This window comes from Schistocerca piceifrons, chromosome 1, assembly GCF_021461385.2.
Source record: "Schistocerca piceifrons isolate TAMUIC-IGC-003096 chromosome 1, iqSchPice1.1, whole genome shotgun sequence".
In the NCBI taxonomy this organism is placed as follows: Eukaryota; Metazoa; Arthropoda; class Insecta; order Orthoptera; family Acrididae; genus Schistocerca; species Schistocerca piceifrons.
This window is the reverse complement of record NC_060138.1, coordinates 897,555,808-897,574,103: the sequence shown is the minus strand read 5'-3', so window position 1 is coordinate 897,574,103 and position 18,296 is coordinate 897,555,808. Positions and strand designations below refer to the sequence as shown.

General features: G+C 39.9%; 1 protein-coding gene across 1 annotated transcript; it reads left to right on the top strand.

Moving 5' to 3' along the window:
• Nucleotides 1-9,343: 9,343 nt before the first annotated feature.
• On the top strand, nt 9,344-11,121 carry LOC124793536 (lipid storage droplets surface-binding protein 2). The gene is made up of 4 exons (XM_047258028.1): nt 9,344-9,413; nt 9,500-9,817; nt 10,416-10,662; nt 10,758-11,121. Exons 2-4 carry the CDS (start codon nt 9,512-9,514, stop codon nt 11,009-11,011), a joined length of 807 nt encoding a protein of 268 aa, XP_047113984.1. The 5' UTR covers nt 9,344-9,413; nt 9,500-9,511; the 3' UTR covers nt 11,012-11,121.
• The last annotated feature ends 7,175 nt before the right edge of the window (nt 11,122-18,296 follow it).

Sequence of the window (18,296 nt, the reverse complement as noted above, 5' to 3'; positions counted from 1 at the left end):
GTCGCAGGTTCGAATCCTGCCTCAGGCATGGATGTGTGTGATGTCCTTAAGTTAGTTAGGTTTAATTAATTCTAAGTTCTAGGCGACTGATGACCTCAGAAGTTAAGTCGCATAGTGCTCAGAGCCATTTGAACCATTTTTGAACACTCACTGTAGAGGATAATATGAAGGGCTTATTTCAATAGTGGTTCAAGTCCGTTTTTATATACACTCCTGGAAATTGAAATAAGAACACCGTGAATTCATTGTCCCAGGAAGGGGAAACTTTATTGACACATTCCTGGGGTCAGATACATCACATGATCACACTGACAGAACCACAGGCACATAGACACAGGCAACAGAGCATGCACAATGTCGGCAATAGTACAGTGTATATCCATCTTTCGCAGCAATGCAGGCTGCTATTCTCCCATGGAGACGATCGTAGAGATGCTGGATGTAGTCCTTTGGAACGGCTTGCCATGCCATTTCCACCTGGCGCCTCAGTTGGACCAGCGTTCGTGCTGGACGTGCAGACCGCGTGAGACGACGTTCATCCAGTCCCAAACACGCTCAATGGGGGACAGATCCGGAGATCTTGCTGGCCAGGGTAGTTGACTTACACCTTCTAGAGCACGTTGGGTGGCACGGGATATATGCGGACGTGCATTGTCCTGTTGGAACAGCAAATTCCCTTGCCGGTCTAGGAATGGTAGAACGATGGGTTCGATGACGGTTTGGATGTACCGTGCACTATTCAGTGTCCCCTCGACGATCACCAGTGGTGTACGGCCAGTGTAGGAGATCGCTCCCCACACCATGATGCCGGGTGTTGGCCCTGTGTGCCTCGGTCGTATGCAGTCCTGATTGTGGCGCTCACCTGCACGGCGCCAAACACGCATACGACCATCATTGGCACCAAGGCAGAAGCGACTCTCATCGCTGAAGACGACGCGTCTCTATTCGTCCCTCCATTCACGCCTGCCGCGACACCACTGGAGGCGGGCTGCACGATGTTGGGGCGTGAGCGGAAGACGGCCTAACGGTGTGCGGGACCGTAGCCCAGCTTCATGGAGACGGTTGCGAATGGTCCTCGCCGATACCCCAGGAGCAACAGTGTCCCTAATTTGCTGGGAAGTGGCGGTGCAGTCCCCTACGGCACTGCGTAGGGTCCTACGGTCTTGGCGTGCATCCGTGCGTCGCTGCGGTCCGGTCCCAGGTCGACGGGCATGTGCACCTTCCGCCGACCACTGGCGACAACATCGATGTACTGTGGAGACCTCACGCCCCACGTGTTGAGCAATTCGGCGGTACGTCCACCCGGCCTCCCGCATGCCCACTATATGCCCTCGCTCAAAGTCCGTCAACTGCTCATACGGTTCACGTCCACGCTGTCGCGGCATGGTACCAGTGTTAAAGACTGCGATGGAGCTCCGTATGCCACGGCAAACGGGCTGACACTGACGGCGGCGGTGCACAAATGCTGCGCAGCTAGCGCCATTCGACGGCCAACACCGCGGTTCCTGGTGTGTCCGCTGTGCCGTGCGTGTGATCATTGCTTGTACAGCCCTCTCGCAGTGTCCGGAGCAAGTATGGTGGGTCTGACACACCGGTGTCAATGTGTTCTTTTTTCCATTTCCAGGAGTGTATTTTGACATACAGAGTCCTAAAGTTAAATGACTGCTGAAAAATCTCATTTAACTTTAGGACTCTGTATCTCAGAGTGAACAAAAATGGACTTGTACCTCTATTGAAATAAGCCCTTCATGTAGTGTGTTCTGTAACTTAAGACGTTATCAAGCCACTCACATATCAGAGAACCTATTCCATATGATGGTACCTTCTTTAACAGCCTGCAATGGGGCACCTTGTCAAATGCTTTCCGGAAATTTAGAAATATGGAATATGTCTGTTGCCATTCATCCATAGTTTTCAGTATATCGTGTGAGAAAAGGGCAAGTTGAGTTTCGCATGAGCGATGCTTTCTAAAACCATACTGATTCATGGACATAAGCTGATTCATGGACATAAGCTGATTCGTGGACATAAGCTTCTCGGTCTCAAGCAAATTATATTAGAACTGAGTTTTGTTCAAGGATTATTAGGGATATTGGTCTGTAATTTTGCGGGTCCATTCTTTCACCCTTCCTATACACAGGAGTCACCTGCTCTTTTTACCAGTCGCTTAGGGCTTTGTACTGGGCCTGAGATTCACGATAAATGGAACTCAGTAAGAGGCCAGTTGCGTAGAGTACTCTTTGAAAACCCAAATACAAATTCCATCTGGACCTAATGACTTATTTGCTTTCAACTCCTTCAGTTGTTTTCCTACACCAGGCATGCTCATTACTATGTTCTTAATAATGGAGTCTGTTCGATGGTGAAATGACTGTGTGTTTGCACGATTCTCATGCGTGAACAATTTCTTGAACGGGAAATTTAAAACTGTGGCTTTTGTTTTGCTATCTTCAGCTGCCACACCAGACTAGTCAACAAGGGACTGAATGGAAGTCTTAGACCGCTTAGCGATTTTACATAGGTCCATAATTTTCTCGGGTTTTCTGTCAGATCGTTTGCTAATGTATGAAGGTGGTAGTAGTTATATGTTTCGAGAATCTTTTCCCAAACACACGAATCTCTACTATCTTTTACTTGTCGGCATTTGTGCGTTCTCTTTTGAACTGAGAGTGCAACAGCCTCTGCTTCATCAGCATTTTCCGGATCTTGTTACTAGACCAAGATAGGGCTTTTCCGTCCTTAATCCAGCTACTAGGCACGTAATTCTGCAGACCACGATTTCTAGTCTGCTTAATCTTTACCCATGATTCCTCTTCACCGTCTTACTGGATCTAAATGATGTCAGTTCACTGTCTAAGGGGGATGCTAACAACTGCTTATCTGCTCTTTCTACCAGAAACCCTCTTCTTATCTTCTTAACTGATTTATTAACTTTCTTAACCATAGTTGCTAATGCCCGTTTCTATACTGACGTTGTCGATAAGGGCCGGCCTATTTGTATCTACAAATTCTAAGATATTTCCATTGCATATGGGCTGCTGAACTAGCAACTCAAGGCAGTTTTCAGAAAACGTACAAAAGTACTTCAGACTCTGTCTGTACCCTTGCAGTGAATCCATAGACATTCCAGTCTGTACTCAGTAGGTTAAAGTCATCCCCAACCAGTAATGCTTGATCTGCCTGTTGTGCGCTACTTACCATATACGTTCTTTGAATGATTCTAGAACTGCCACAGTAGTACAAACTCTGTCACCGAGTTGTTTATGGAAAATGAAAATAACACAAGTTTCACTTTTATTTAAAATGTGGGTCTTCTGTGAAAATCAATTAAGAGTAACTATTATGCCCAAGTTCTTTCCCACCTTAGGTATGAGGTCATATCCTGGGGTAATTTGGCAACAGGTAAGCGAGTTTCAGAACACTAAAAATGTCATCAGAATAATAAAGCATGTAAACCTAGAAATTCCTGTAAGCCCCTGTTTAAGAATGCGGGTATCCTACCTTTACCATGTATCTACATTATGGAGACTCTCGTTTTTTTTTTAATTAATCTAATGGGCAATGAATAACAGACTATTTAAACGATGACAATCGTCACCATAAAAGTGTGGTCATCAGCGCAAAGACTGGTTTGATACAACTCTCCATGCTTCTTTACACCACACAAGCCTCTTCATTTCCGTGTAATTACTGCAACATATATCCTTTTGAAACTCTGTTTGGAGTCAGTTGCCTTGCAGTAGCCATTGCCAGTCCCAAGCCCTTATGGAGGAGGATTGGCCAATGGGCTAACAACCCAGTCCCGCAAAAAGGTCTCTGTTATGAAACACAAACTGAACTCAGACACAGATGCATACAAAGGAAGATGAAAAGTGCAAATATTAAAATGGCGTAAGATTTGGAAATTTAAATTCTAGCTCTTGGAATGTTCACAGCCTATACAGACAAGGAATTATCCACACTATTGTCTCAGAAATTAATTGATATAAATTGGACAAGATGTCTGGGTGAGGATATTCAAAAAGAAGATGAATGTACTATTTTACAGAGGGCATGCAGATAAACATGAATTTGGCACTGGTTTTGCAATACATCACAAAGCAACAATAGGAAAGAATTCAAAGCTGTTAACAAAAGAATATCCTACCTAGTACACAGAAACCAAGTGTCGGACATCACACTTGTCAATGTTCACACCCCGACAGAAGATAAAAGAGGTGAGATGAAGGAAGAATTCTATGACCGACTAGAATGAGCAACTGAGAGCACACCAACTATAAGTATGAAGATAGTTCTGGGCGATTTTAATGCAAAAGCAGGAAAAGAAGAATTCTATATACCAACTTAGGAAGGCACAATTTGCATGACGAGACCAATGAGAATGGTCAGTGGATATTCAACATAGCTATATCAAAGAACTTGAGAGTGAGTTATACATAATGGAATGTTTTGCTCACCGGATAGAACCACTACCAACCAATCAATCACTTCTTGGTGGACCAGCGTTATAGCCATAGAGTCATGGACGTCATGTCATATAGCGGAGCCATCTGTGCGTCAGACCACTTCCTCATTATGTGTAAACTTAAACTAATGTTTACCTGCATATATAGACACTAGAACCACCTCTGAATGTCGGGCAATTGCGAGAAGATGCAATTAAAGAACAGTATACTATGAAATCAAAAGCCATTTTGAGACCCTAGAAAACCTAGAAGTAAGAGAGAACATAGAGGAAAGGTGGGAAGAAATAATAGCCACAGTACTAAGTATTACAGATAATATGCTAAGAAGAAAAAAAGAGAATGAAGAAGAGATGATGATTAAATGAAACATGCCACAAGGCTACACAAAAGAGAAGGAATATGACGGAGGAGTGGCTGGCTGACAGGGAACATGAGCAGAAAAGGTAACAAAAAAAAATGGTTCACATTGCTCTGAGCACTGTGGGACTTAACATCTGAGGTCATCAGTCCCCTAGAACGTAGAACTACTTAAACCTAACTAACATAAGGACATTACAAACATCCATGCCCGAGGCAGGATTCGAACCTGCGACCGTAGCGGTCGCGCGGTTCCAGATTGAAGCGCCTAGAACCGCTCGGCCACTACGGCCAGAAAAGGTAACATTTTCTCAATATCAGAAAGGACTCAAAGCGAATTCTGAAAACAGTAAAGAGAATATATCTAATCAGATTATTAGAACAAGTTGTAGCAGAGAACCACAACAATAATTCAAGACTATTTTTCCAGTGCATAAAAATTCGCAAATGTGGATTTCAGAGCTCAACCTATTTCATTACCAATAAGAACGGCAACTTGATAAATGACAAGGAAAGAATTGTAGAAAGATGGAGAGAATACTTCTCAGAACTCCTGAATCGCCCTGAATCTGCTACCTGCAGACTCAACAGAGGAAAGGACAGATGAAAAAGAATGGGAAATGACAAAAGAAGATGTGAAGATTACAATCAAAAAACGCAGAAACAACAAGTAAGGACAGAATAAAAGGAGAATTAATCAAAGAGAGAGGTGAGAGCTTGCATTTAGAAATATACAAATTGATCCAGGCGTTACGAAAGAATCAGACAGTGCCAGAAGAATAGAAACTGATCATAATGTACCTAATAAAGAAGGAAAGGAAAATGGAACGAGGTAACTAGACAGATATCAGCTTGTTGAATGTAACCTACAAAGTACTGACTATCACTATCCTCAGGTAATTACATAGAGAATAACACTGGGGAAAACCTTGCAGGCTTTCGACCAAACCGATCGACAATAGATCGCATTTTCACCCTAGGACAACTGTTTGGAAAACACTGAGACTATGATAAAAAAACATCTGTAGTGTGTTCATCAATTTTCAATGTGCATACGACATTATCTGTAGGAAGAGCCTAACCAATACACTGCACAACATAAGAATCCGTGAGAAGCTAGTGAGAATAGTGCAAACCTGTATGGATGGATCAGCAAGAGGTCACATGAGAAAGGTACGGGTCTTAGACAGGGAGGTGCTCTTTCATGTATTCTGGTCAATCTCATCTTAGAGAAAGTAATAAGGGATTGCGAGCAACAGGAATGGGACGGAGTACAGATGAATGGTAATTTCAACTGTCTCGTGTATGCAGATGATACAGTACCGCTGAGTGAATCACTCCATGAGATAAAAGAAATGTGCCAGAAAATGGACAACTATGCACAGAAGTTTGGGCTATAGGTGAATGAAGACAAAACTGAGTTAATGCAATTAGGAAGAAGACAAGAGCAGCAAGAATTTCTTGAGACAGATGACAAGACATTCAAGAGAGTTTACACTTCAAGTACTTGGGACCTTGGTTTACCAACAACAAAAACATAGAAATGGACATCAAGGAAACACATGTATTCTCCCAGGGAGACATTCAGCTGAAAATCAATATCAGTTGATACTAAGGTGAGAATCTATAACACAGTGATATGCCCAGCAATCAAATACAGCCAGTCGGGGTGGTCGAGCGGTTCTAGGCGCTATAGTCTGGAACCGCGCGACTGCTACGTTCGTAGGTTTGAATCCTGCCTCAGGCATGGATGTGTGTGATATCCTTAGGTTAGTTAGGTTTAAGTAGTTCTAAGTTCTAGGGGACTGATGATCTCAGAAGTTAAGTCCCATAGTGCTCAGAGCCATTTGGACCAATCAAATACAGTTCAGAAACCTGGAACATCATAAAACGTGAAGTGGAGGAACTATTAATATTTGAAAGAAGAGTAATGTGGAAGATATCGGGACCATTAAGAAAAAGTGGATAAGGAGGATGAACAAAGAAATCTACCTCTTGATGCAACAACCAAAAATACTACAGAAACTGAAGGGTAAAAGAATCCAGTGGCAGGCAAAATGTTCAAAAAATCTTCTGTCTTTTCATTGGTAATAGAAGTATCATATACTTCTCTCCAAGACTGTTCACTGATTAGATACTGGAAGTATTCAATATTTTTCTGAGTATAAAACCTTTTATGGATAATATTTTGTACACTGGACAAAATGTTATTTACAGGTATAGTTAGTAATCGTGAAAGGTGATCACTGTAGCTGGTATCATAGTACATGTGTTGGAGAGCTAACAGTCAGACAAAGATTGTAGGCTTTTATAATATTTGAGAACTTTCCCCTGTGAAGGCCATGGCTCAGAAAGTCAGTATTAAAATGTCCACACAGTACCAGTGTTTTCCCAGTGGTCTTGAGTTTGCCTAAAGCAAGGTCCAGTTCTTTGGAAAAAAACACTTATGTTGCTAACAGGAGATCTATACACATATAAAATAATAGTTTTTTCAGATATTAACTCAACAGCTGAGATTTCAAAGTCTCTTTCACACACTAGTCTGCAAACAGAGGCTATAATCTTATAATCTACATTATCTTTTACACATATGCAAGTTCTCAGATGCTTTGATTCCATTCTACAAAAGCAGTTTGCAAGGTTAAAATGAAATATTTTAAGGATTGAAAATACTCATTCTGTAACCAATGTTCACAATAACATAAAACTGAAACTTCTTTCCATTAATTATTGAGGAGTATGTTTACTTCATCAAATTTGTTTGTTAATTACTGCACATTTTGGTGTACACTCTTCAATGTGTATTTGAAATTTAATTCTGCATCACCTTTTTTTGTGATACACTCTACTTTCTTAAAAATGTCTTACTCCCTTTTTATAAGCTACCACATCTTTTTTTATGACCCATTTTCCATGGTACTTTGGACTGCTTCTATACTATGCCTGTTGTGACTCAAATTTGCTAAACGACAGATTTCTTCAATCAAAAACTGTTTCCCACTGTGATTTAAATGAAGGCCATGGCCGGTATACATGGATCCATCTAATGTGCTTACATTTATTAAGTTCACATACAGCAATTTTTTGCATACTTCATCTATCTCTTTGTTTACTTTTCCTATTAATTTATTTACACATAACCAAGGAGGTAGATTGTACCGGTGTGGTTGATTTACAATAGCTACATGTGTGATGTCTAATTTGCGTAGCACGCTTTCAAGAACAGTGATGAGCTCTGGCAATATCTTTTGCACCTGCAAAAATTACGATACAGTCTTCCGAGTCAAGGTTTTAACACGATTTCAGCACTGTTGTTATCACTTCTGCAATGCCTGTTCCTGGTTTGACAAAGGCGTGGACACTTGGGTTAGTTTTTGTATCTGCCACCTTTTCTGCTATCTGACGTCCATGATAATCAGCAAAATTTAAGACTTCTTGTTCTTTTTTGCACACTTGAGGCCAGTCGACTGATTTTTTTAATCACATTACTGTATTCACGATGTGACACGAGCGAAAAATTTACAGTGCACGGTTGTTGTCGTTTGTAATTATTATCTGGACTTAGATGTTTCTGAGTGACAGTGTTTGTGGAATCACGTTTGTCATTATAGCTATTTGATGCACTTTTTTTATATTTCCAAGTTTTGCGCTGGTTTCCACAGTCGTTCTTCCTTTGTTTATCTCACTGGTAGCCGATCTTTGTTTAAAGTTGAGTCGATGTTCTGTTGAGTTTTACAACCAAGATGTTACAGCTGTTTCTCCAACAAGGCTACAGTCCTTTTAAGTTCACAGATTTCACTGTTTTTTGTAGTTAATATGAGACGAAAGTCATCACAATGTTTACATATGGATGTCACTGAATTTACATTTGCCACATAATAGTTTGATCTTGTAACGATTTCGTTTGCGTTTTTTGCTTTAACTTCGCAGCAGTAACATTTTCCAGCTCGAACAACGATACTGTTTTTTGCACTGAAATCATAAAGACTCGTTCTTTTCTTACATTTTTCATGAAACTTGATTTTCGTGTTCCCATTTTTCAACGCCACCTTTTGTTTTTGAACAAGCATGTCTGAAAAGGATGCTCTTAAAACTCTTCTGGCTGACGATATTTATCATTTATTAATAATGACTGCATCCGTCACAAAAGTAAAATAATGTTGGCGTGTTGGCGCCTCATACAAACTACATTACCGGTCCAGCTTAATATACTTCACCAGATTAATACATATAATGTCATTAGGCAGCGCCAAGACCCACAGGAAACGTCGCAAGAGGAGTTTGAACATGTATTCCAGGTTCACTAAAAATGTTGCTTTACACTGAACGAAATGCAGCTTCGCGTTGCACCGAGTCACGGCCGCCTCTAATACAGGCGGCAGTGACGTGGCTCTCGAAACTTCGTTAGTCGATCATCGACCATGTTTTGCAGAGACTACGTTGACGTCACGTGTTACTATTGGACCTCTCCCCTCCACAACCGCTCATTGCCTGCGATAGTATATAACTCGCGGCGAGCGGCAAAGTGGAACTAGTTGTGTTCGACACTTGCAGCTTTGTGTTGTGGCATTTTGGTTTGTGTTGTTTCTGGTAAGCTGGTAGTGGTTGAAGTCACATTTTGATTACCGTACGTATCCGTGCCGTTAGTTTTATTGTACTGTAATTTACATTTAAAGGAAGGGATTACAATGGCCGAAGCGCAGAATATGTCTGTAGCACCAAGACTGGAATGCGTCGACAGAGTTAGGACGCTCCCTGTTGTTGAAATGGCGTTGAATCAATCGGCTGACATGTATAACAGGGTTAAAGGATCAAATAGTGTCATTAACTGGACATTATCTACTGCTGAAGCAACAGTGAATAAGGCAATGGAACATGCTGCTCCCTTGGCCAAGAAACTGGAACAACCCATTCAAATGGTTGATGGAACGCTATGCAAAGGACTTTCGCTGGTGGAAGAAAGATTACCAATTATCAAAGAACAGCCGCAACAGGTAAGCAACAGAAAAAAGTATTATGATTAACGTAACTGTTTGAGGGCTAAAAAAAACTGTGAATTTAAGATTATAACCACGCAAGGGGAAAATGGAAATATACTTGTTCTAGCGAGTATAGAAATAGCTGAAGTCCTTTCTGATTATCTTCAACGATGTTCACGTGCTGTTTTGTATCGTGTTGTCTAACCAGTTTTTCTAGTTGTTGGACTAAGATTTACTGTTTAGTGTATTCTATGATTAAGCTTTAGTAAGTAAAGTTTAGTTCCATTTGACACATCTTAGTAACGGATTAAAAGATTAGATTAGTACTTGTTCCATAGATCATGATTACGACACTTCGTAATGAAGTGGAACTTGTCAGGCTGGTAGAAAAAGCATGCTGTTTAAAGTAGACTTTAAAATTAACAATTTTGTAGCTATTTGAACAAAAGCCAGCTGATCGGAGCATTCAGTGGTATCGGTGACAGCGCTGTAGTCTCCCCCATAGAAGAGGAAGTAACTTCTTGATTTTGCTGTCTGTTGTGATAGTACATCCAGAGATTATAGGAATGCCCATATTCAAAATATATGTTAAAGTTTTTAACTTTTTCTTCAGATATATGAAACAACAAAGAACTATGTTGCTGCAACTTTACGGCCAACCTGCAGCAAAGTGTCAACAGTGAAGGATGCTGGTGTGCAGAAAGCAAAGAGCCTGAAAGAGCTCAGCTGGAACAAGGCAAATGAGTTGTTGAGCACAAAGTATGGCCTTGCTGCTGTCACAACTGTTGACAGCACTGCAGCAGTAGCGGAAAAATACTTGGACTACTATTTCCCACCTGGTGAAGATGAGAAGCAAGCAGGTAAGTTGCAAAAATCTTTTCAAAGATGTTTCATTGAAGTATCTTAAAAAAAATGCGTTGGTGAGCAGTATTTTAACACTGGGCTATTATTTCAGTTCCAGTTTCCTCAAAAGATGACAAGGTTGCTCATACTGTTAGTACAGTGGGCCGTCTATCCAGTAAACTTGCACAACGTGTATACAGTACACTGGTAAAACAAGTTCAGAATCTGAACAGGGAAAATGTACAGGAGTATATTGCTTCATTGATAGCTGTGGTACAACTTACGAATTATATAAATGCATATCTTAAGCCAGCTGAAGTAAAAACGGAACAAGAGAAACCAGAAAGCCAAAATGTTTCTTCGTGAAGGAAGTGTAGAAAATTGTATAAAAATTTGCATGTTAAGACTGAACATATTATTTAACAATATTTCATTATTTATGTAATTTTATGGTTATTAAAAATTTTGCAAGAAAACTTTCTTCTAATATTGCTACCCTGAAATTCCAGTTGAGAATATTTTTAGACTGACATGCTTAGATTACCTGCTGTATTGAGGTATTTTGTGCAGCAAGTCTTGTCAAATACAAGATCTTGTTGAATTGTCTGTTTCATTAGGGATAGTGTAGATCTTATTGGTCAAGTGTCTTAATATTACATAATTTGGTGGCAATGTGTCATTGGTGTTAAAATTACTAAGGGGCCCAAACTTGTGAGAACTTCCTAGTTTTAGTTTGCTGTTTGTCAAGAGAGGTTTAGGAATGTGCACGTGCTCCTGACAAAGCGTCAACTTTGGAAACATGATTGATTGAAGGGGGTGGGGAGGAAAGTGGTGAGCATTAAAATGCAGTTATGAATATTTACATGAATATCATATTAAAGTAGTGCCTGGATTAACTTGTCAATGGCCTAAATTGTTTAGGTTGTTTGTATATTATATCTACATCTTATTTACGTGTTGCGCAACAGACCTGTAATACTGAAAAGTGCATGATAAGTAATTACAGGAAGTCATGTGAAAGTATTTTGGTGGAATTTGTTGCTTGTTTGCAGTTGGTTTGGCATAACTATTAGTGAGCCAGTGCTTCCCAATAGACATTTCTAGGGGACAGTGCTGTGGATGAAATGCCATCTCAGACTTTTTTTTTTTATGTTGCTGTATCATATTTAAGTGCCCAATAACTTACGTCACTCACAGCTGTAATATAGGATCTGTTTCTCACTGTATATCTCAGTTGTTTAATAATGCTCTAGGTTTTCATTTCTACAGTATTTTGTTTTCAGCATTGCATGCCTTTTTTTTTCCTTCAGTGTAGAATTAAATATTTATGGTAATGCAATTTTAACTCTTCATGCCAACTTGTCCTCATGGCTTCTTCCCCCAGCATGATACTTCGTGCTGACGAAATGCCCTTAACACATTGACTGTCAAGAGGCTGTTGCTGATGCAGCAGAACCATCTGCTGTGGGCATGGGTAGTCGTTTAAACAATTTGTCAACAATGTCTGTTGTATAAATCACTCACTGATGCTCTAAGTTTTCTCCAAATACTTAGTCATTGGTTGTTTCCATTGCACACCACTTTTGATTTGGTAGCTGCTGCTTGCTATATATGTCAGTATTATCAGCTGAGCCATTTACTGCCTTTTCATCTGAATCACTTCGGTGTAGGAACATGATGCCAAGGCCTGTAGAGTGGTAGCCTTCAACCATTACAGATGAATAAATGTAGAATATAGGCTAATCAAAAGCTGTTCAGCTTTTGATCTAAGTGTGCATAGCAATATTATCACACAGAAAATCTAGATTTGTTTTACATAATCTTAGCAATAACAGCCTGATGATGAACCTTAAAGTATGAAATATAGGTGTTAACTGGAGTGTTTCCATAGCCATGTGAACTAAATGCGTCCAAAGACAATGACTATGGAGGGTGTGAAAGTTGAGTCAATTATAACTTCGTCAGTCTTCATTATCCAACATCTTTTAAACCATGTTAGAAAAGTTTCACTGCCAAAAGGGTTCAAATTGTAAATTACAATGGATACTTGTAATGCAGTCTGACAAATCTGCTTTTTGATGTTTCCAATCGCAGAACACTTTTATGTACGAAACTGGGGAAAGATTCAATCGCAGACTGTTCCCATCCCCTGAATGCTGCCAAGAGGATGTTTGTCTGATATGTTGAAGCCAACCCTGAATATTTTCATGCAAGAAGAATGCATCAAAAGAAATGCACTGTCAAAACTTTAGTTTGTAAGGCACACAACTACTGCAGAGATGTAATTGTGACCCAAGTGATGAAAAGGAGAAAGAAAATCAAGGCAACAAATATTACATTACAAATGGCTTACGTAATTTGAAGCTTTTATTTATTGACATTATTTTATAACAATTCCCGTAGCACAGGTCATACAATATTTTTGAATAATGTAAAATTTGCTGATGGTGAGAAAGTTCCTTGTTTATTCCTGTAGTAGTCACAAAAATGTGAAGTGTGTATTGGATGACGAAAATACAAATTTTCTTTACACCAGGTACCCCCGGAAAGAAAGTTAATGCATTTAATCACATGACAGTAATTGCTGGTTTTATTTTTAGTTTAATTTTGTTTGTATAAGTGATTCCCCACCCAATCAAAAACAACTGTAGGAAACCCAGAGGTATAAGTGTAAAAGAAATACCCCCACAGATGAGAGTATTAAAATGTGAATGGTTAACTCTGAAGCATGCTTCTAAAAGCAGTGAAGCTAACATATTATTAGGTACTGAAAGTGGGCTGAAACCTGAAATTGATAGCAGTGAGATTTTTGGGGAAAATTTAAGTATATACCAAAAGGATGGGGAAATGTGGGTGATGCATTTGTCGCAGTAAAGAAATTCAAATCCAGTTGAGAAATTCAAGGTGCCTGTTAGATTGTTGGGTGGGCATAAAATAACTGGATCCTTTTAATGCCCATGGGTCTCATCTCCTAATGTAACTGAAAACTGTAGGGAGTTCACTTCTAAGTTCCCCAATCACACCAATCATCCAACAGTCAATTGGGAAAATTAGTTTTATTGATGGGACTAAGACATCCTGTGAAACATTACTAAATGCCTTCTCTGAAAATGATCTAGAACAGATAGTTAGGAACCCCACTAATAATAGAAATGTATTGGATCTAATGGTCTAATGGCAACAAATAGACTTAACATCTTTGAGGATGTCCACATTGAATCTAGTATCAGTGAACATGAACATGACATGGTTGTGGCAACAATGATTTCCAAAGTACCGGGACAATTAAAACAAGCAGAAAGGTACTTGAAAGATACCTATGCTCAGTAAACTAGATAAAAAATCAGTAGTGTCATATCTCAATGAGGAACTTGAAACATTCAGCACAAGGCAGGAACATGTAGAGGCACTATGGCTCAAGTGGAGGAAAAAAACCCATGCACTGGGTAGATATGTACCCAGCAGAACAGTTCATAATGGGAGGAAGCTTTTACAGTATAGTCACAGTCTAGAACTTCTAGAGAGACAGATTACTGCATAACAGTGTAAAACAGTGTGGTGCAATAAATAGAGCCTGAATGAAACACATTTGGCTATCAAGAGAGTAATGCGTGATGCCCCCAGGGACTACCATAGCAAAATACTATCAAATGACCTTTCACAAAACCCAAAGAAATTGTGGTCACATATAAAAGCTGTTAAGGCCCAAAGTTAGTGTCGAATCCCCAGTGACGCCGGCCGAAGTGGCCGTGCGGTTAAAGGCGCTGCAGTCTGGAACCGCAAGACCGCTACGGTTGCAGGTTCGAATCCTGCCTCGGGCCTGGATGTTTGTGATGTCCTTAGGTTAGTTAGGTTTAACTAGTTCTAAGTTCTAGGGGACTACTGACCTCAGCAGTTGAGTCCCATAGTGCTTTGAGCCATTTGAATCCCCAGTGAATGAGACGGGAACTGAAATTGAGGGTAGCAGAGCAAAACTTGACATGCTTAACATGCTTAACTCCTTTTCAAATATTCCTTTACAAAGGAAAACCCAAGAGAATTTCCCCAATTTGATACTTCTACCACCAAACAGGTGAGTGAAAAAGTATTTGTGTCATGGTGTTGAGAAACAGCAGAAATCGTTAAAAGTCGAGTAAGCTCCAGGGACTGATGGAATCCTTGTCAAATTATATACTGAATTTGAGACAAAGTTCGCTCATCTTCCTTCTGTAATCTATCATAGATTCCTCAAACAAAAATCTGTGCCAAGTAGATGGAAGAAAGCACAGGTCACACCCATCTACCAGAAGGGTAGTAGAAGTGATCCACAAAACTACCTTCTGATATCCCTCATATTGATTTGTTGTAGAGTCTTCGAACATATTCTGAGTTCTAACATAATGACATATTTTGGACAGAATAAGCTCGTCTGTGCCAAACAGCATGGGTTCCAAAAACATCAAATCATGTGAAAGCTAACTCACACTTTTCTCACTATTGAAAGCCTTATATCAAGGCAGTCAGGTAGATGATGTATTTCTTGATTTCTGAAAAGCATTTGATTCAGTACCGCACCTGCACTTATTCTCAAAAGTTCAATCATATGGGGTATCTAATGAGGACTGTTTGGTTGGGAGGACGCACCATGTTATCTTGGACGGGAGCCATCGTCAGTTGTAGAAGTAACTTCAAGTGTGCACTAGGGAAGTGTGTTGGCACTCTTGCTGTTCATGATGTGTATTTGTGACTTTGCAGAAAATATTAATAGTGACTTCAGCCTCTTTGCAGATGATGCAGTTATCTATAATGAAATACTATCCAAGACAAATATAAACATTCAGTCAGATGTTGATTTAACATTTCAAAGTAGTGTAAAGATTGACAACTTGCTGGAAATGTTCAGAAATGTAAAATTGTGCACTTCATAAAACAAAGAAATGTAGTATCCTATGCTATAATATCAAGGAGTTGCTGTTGGAATCAGCCAACTCAGACAAATACCTGCGATATGAAATGGTAAGATCACACAGGCTCAGTTGAGGGTAAAGCAGGTGATAGACTTTGGTTTATTGGTAGAAACTGGGAAAGTGTAATCAGTCTACAAATGGGATTGCTTGCAAATCTCTCGAGCAACCGAGGATATTGCTCAACTGTGCGGAAGCTGTACCAAATAGAACTAACAGGGGATATTGATGCATACATAGAAGGGCAGCACAAATGATCATCGGTTTGTTTGATCTTTGGAAAAGTGTCACAGAGATACTGAAGAAACTGAACTGGCAGATTCTTGAAGACAGACACAAATGATCCCATGATCATCTACTAACAAAGTTTCAAGAACTGGCTTTAAATGATCACAACAGGAATGTACTACAATCCCTTCGTGTTGCTCTCATGGGGATGAGATCAGAATAATTACAGCACAGACATAGACATTCAAACAAATTTTCTTCCCACACTGCTTACATGAATGGTATGGAAGAAACCACAAGAACTGGTACGATGGTATGTAACCTCCGCCACACATTTCACAGTGGTTTGCAGAGTAAAGATGTAGGTGTACATGAGTAAGAAATGGTTGTGTCCATTGTGTTCCATGTCAGTCATACATGATTAAATTCGTAAAAACGTGGTGATGCAAACTGATAGTGCAGAAATGACAATACTGTTCTCCAGATAAACCTGAAATGACAAAAGAGCTTTCAAAAATTGCACTGCCAAACAGTTTTCTGAAAACTGCTTTAAGTGCTAGAAGTTTTCTTTATTGGGAGTCTGAAACACACAGTTAGTTGTGGGTGGAATGAGAGTTATACCCTGAGATGACAAAAGTCATGGGATGCCTCCTAACATTGTGCTGAGTCTTCTTTTTCCCGTTGAAGTGCAGCGAGTTGATGTAGCTCAACAAGTCATCGGAAGTCGCTGCAGAAATATTGAGCCATGCTACCTCTACGGACATCCATAATTGCAGAATTGTTGCCAGTGCAGGATTTCGTGTACGAACTGACCTCTTGATTATGTGCCATAAATGTTCAGAGGCGGACAGTCTGGGTTGCCAGATCATTTGCTCAAATTATCTAGTGTGTTTCTCAAACCAGTTGTGAGTAACTGTGGCCTGGTGACATGATGCATTGTCATCCATAACAAATCCATCATTGCTTGGGAATGTGAAGTCAGTGATGCAGATGGTCTCCAGGTAGCTGAATGTGACCAATCAATGATCGGTTCAGTTAGACCAGATGACCTATTCCACCCCGCATCTGGCCAGGCCATGTTGTCTATGGTCCACTCAGTATGGTCACAAGCTCAAGAGAGGTGCTGCAGGTGATGTGCTGTTAGCAGAGGCACTCATGTCATTCGTCTGCTGCCATAGTCCATTAACACCAAATTTTGCTACACTGTCATAATGGATACATTCGTCATACATACCACATTAATTTCTGTGGCTATTTCATGCAGTGTTGCTTGTCTGTTAGCACTGACTACTGTACGCAAACACCGCTGCTTTCACTCATTAAGTAATGGCCATTGGCCATTTCATTGTCCATGGTGAGCGGTAATGCCTGAAATTGCACTGAAATTCTTGGCACACTCTTGACACTGCGGATCTCAGAACATCGAATTCTCTAATGATTTCTGAAATAAAGTCCCATGTGATCTCCATCATTCTGTGTTCAAAGTCTGTTAATACCTGCTGTGCAGCAATAATTAAGTTGGAAATCATTTCACATGAATCAACTGAATACAAATGACAGCTCTGACAGTGCACTTCCCTTTTATACCTTCTGTATGCAATACTACCACCACCTGTTTTTGTGCATATCGCTTTCCCATAACTTTTGTCACCTGGTTATGTATAATTTATCATCCTCCTGATGACAGAGGTGTCACTATGTGCAGGCCAAGAGTCCAACAAAAGCAACACATTATTTTCTGCAAATGGTAAGAAGTGTCAGATGTAACATTGAACATTATTCTCTCCCATTTTTCTAGATTTTGCTACTTTGATTACAAGCCTTTGGCAAGTAAACAGTCCTTTTTTAATTTTTGGTCCTAATTTGCTTTGATGTTCCTGAAGGCAGAGCTATAGCTGCAGAAACAGTAATCCACTGATACTTACCAGTGGCATTGTTGTATACAAATGCGTCATAGCACTCATCGACTGTACATACAACTGTCTTTTTTTCACTCAAAACGATAAATTGTGGTTTGCATGAAATCCAACTGATTGGCTTTATACACAACAGTCTAGAGGATAACCAGAACCTTCGTTTTACGCTAGGTACAAGTTTCTCTGCACATTTAGTTGTGAAGTTTGTAATTTGTGACTTCTTGTTATGTACAATTTCTGGAATCTGTTTGATCATGTCGAAGAAACCTGGAAATCAGCAATGTTCAACTCACTTCTTATTCCGAGTTCCCAATGGTGTAGATCTCCCTCAGTGGTGCATTGATTCTCACAAGCAGTGCTAAATTGATAGAATAATTTTTCTTTTATACTATTGTGAGGTTCATTTTCGTGCGTATTTCATACTTTATATAAATCTTTCTTCTGTTAAACAGTTCATGTACAGATTTTACGAAAAAAAACTGGCTTTGCACATTGCTTAAGTTTAAGATTTTTCTCCCTCCTTCATTTAACTAAGAAATTTACAGCATTTTATCTCTTGCTAAA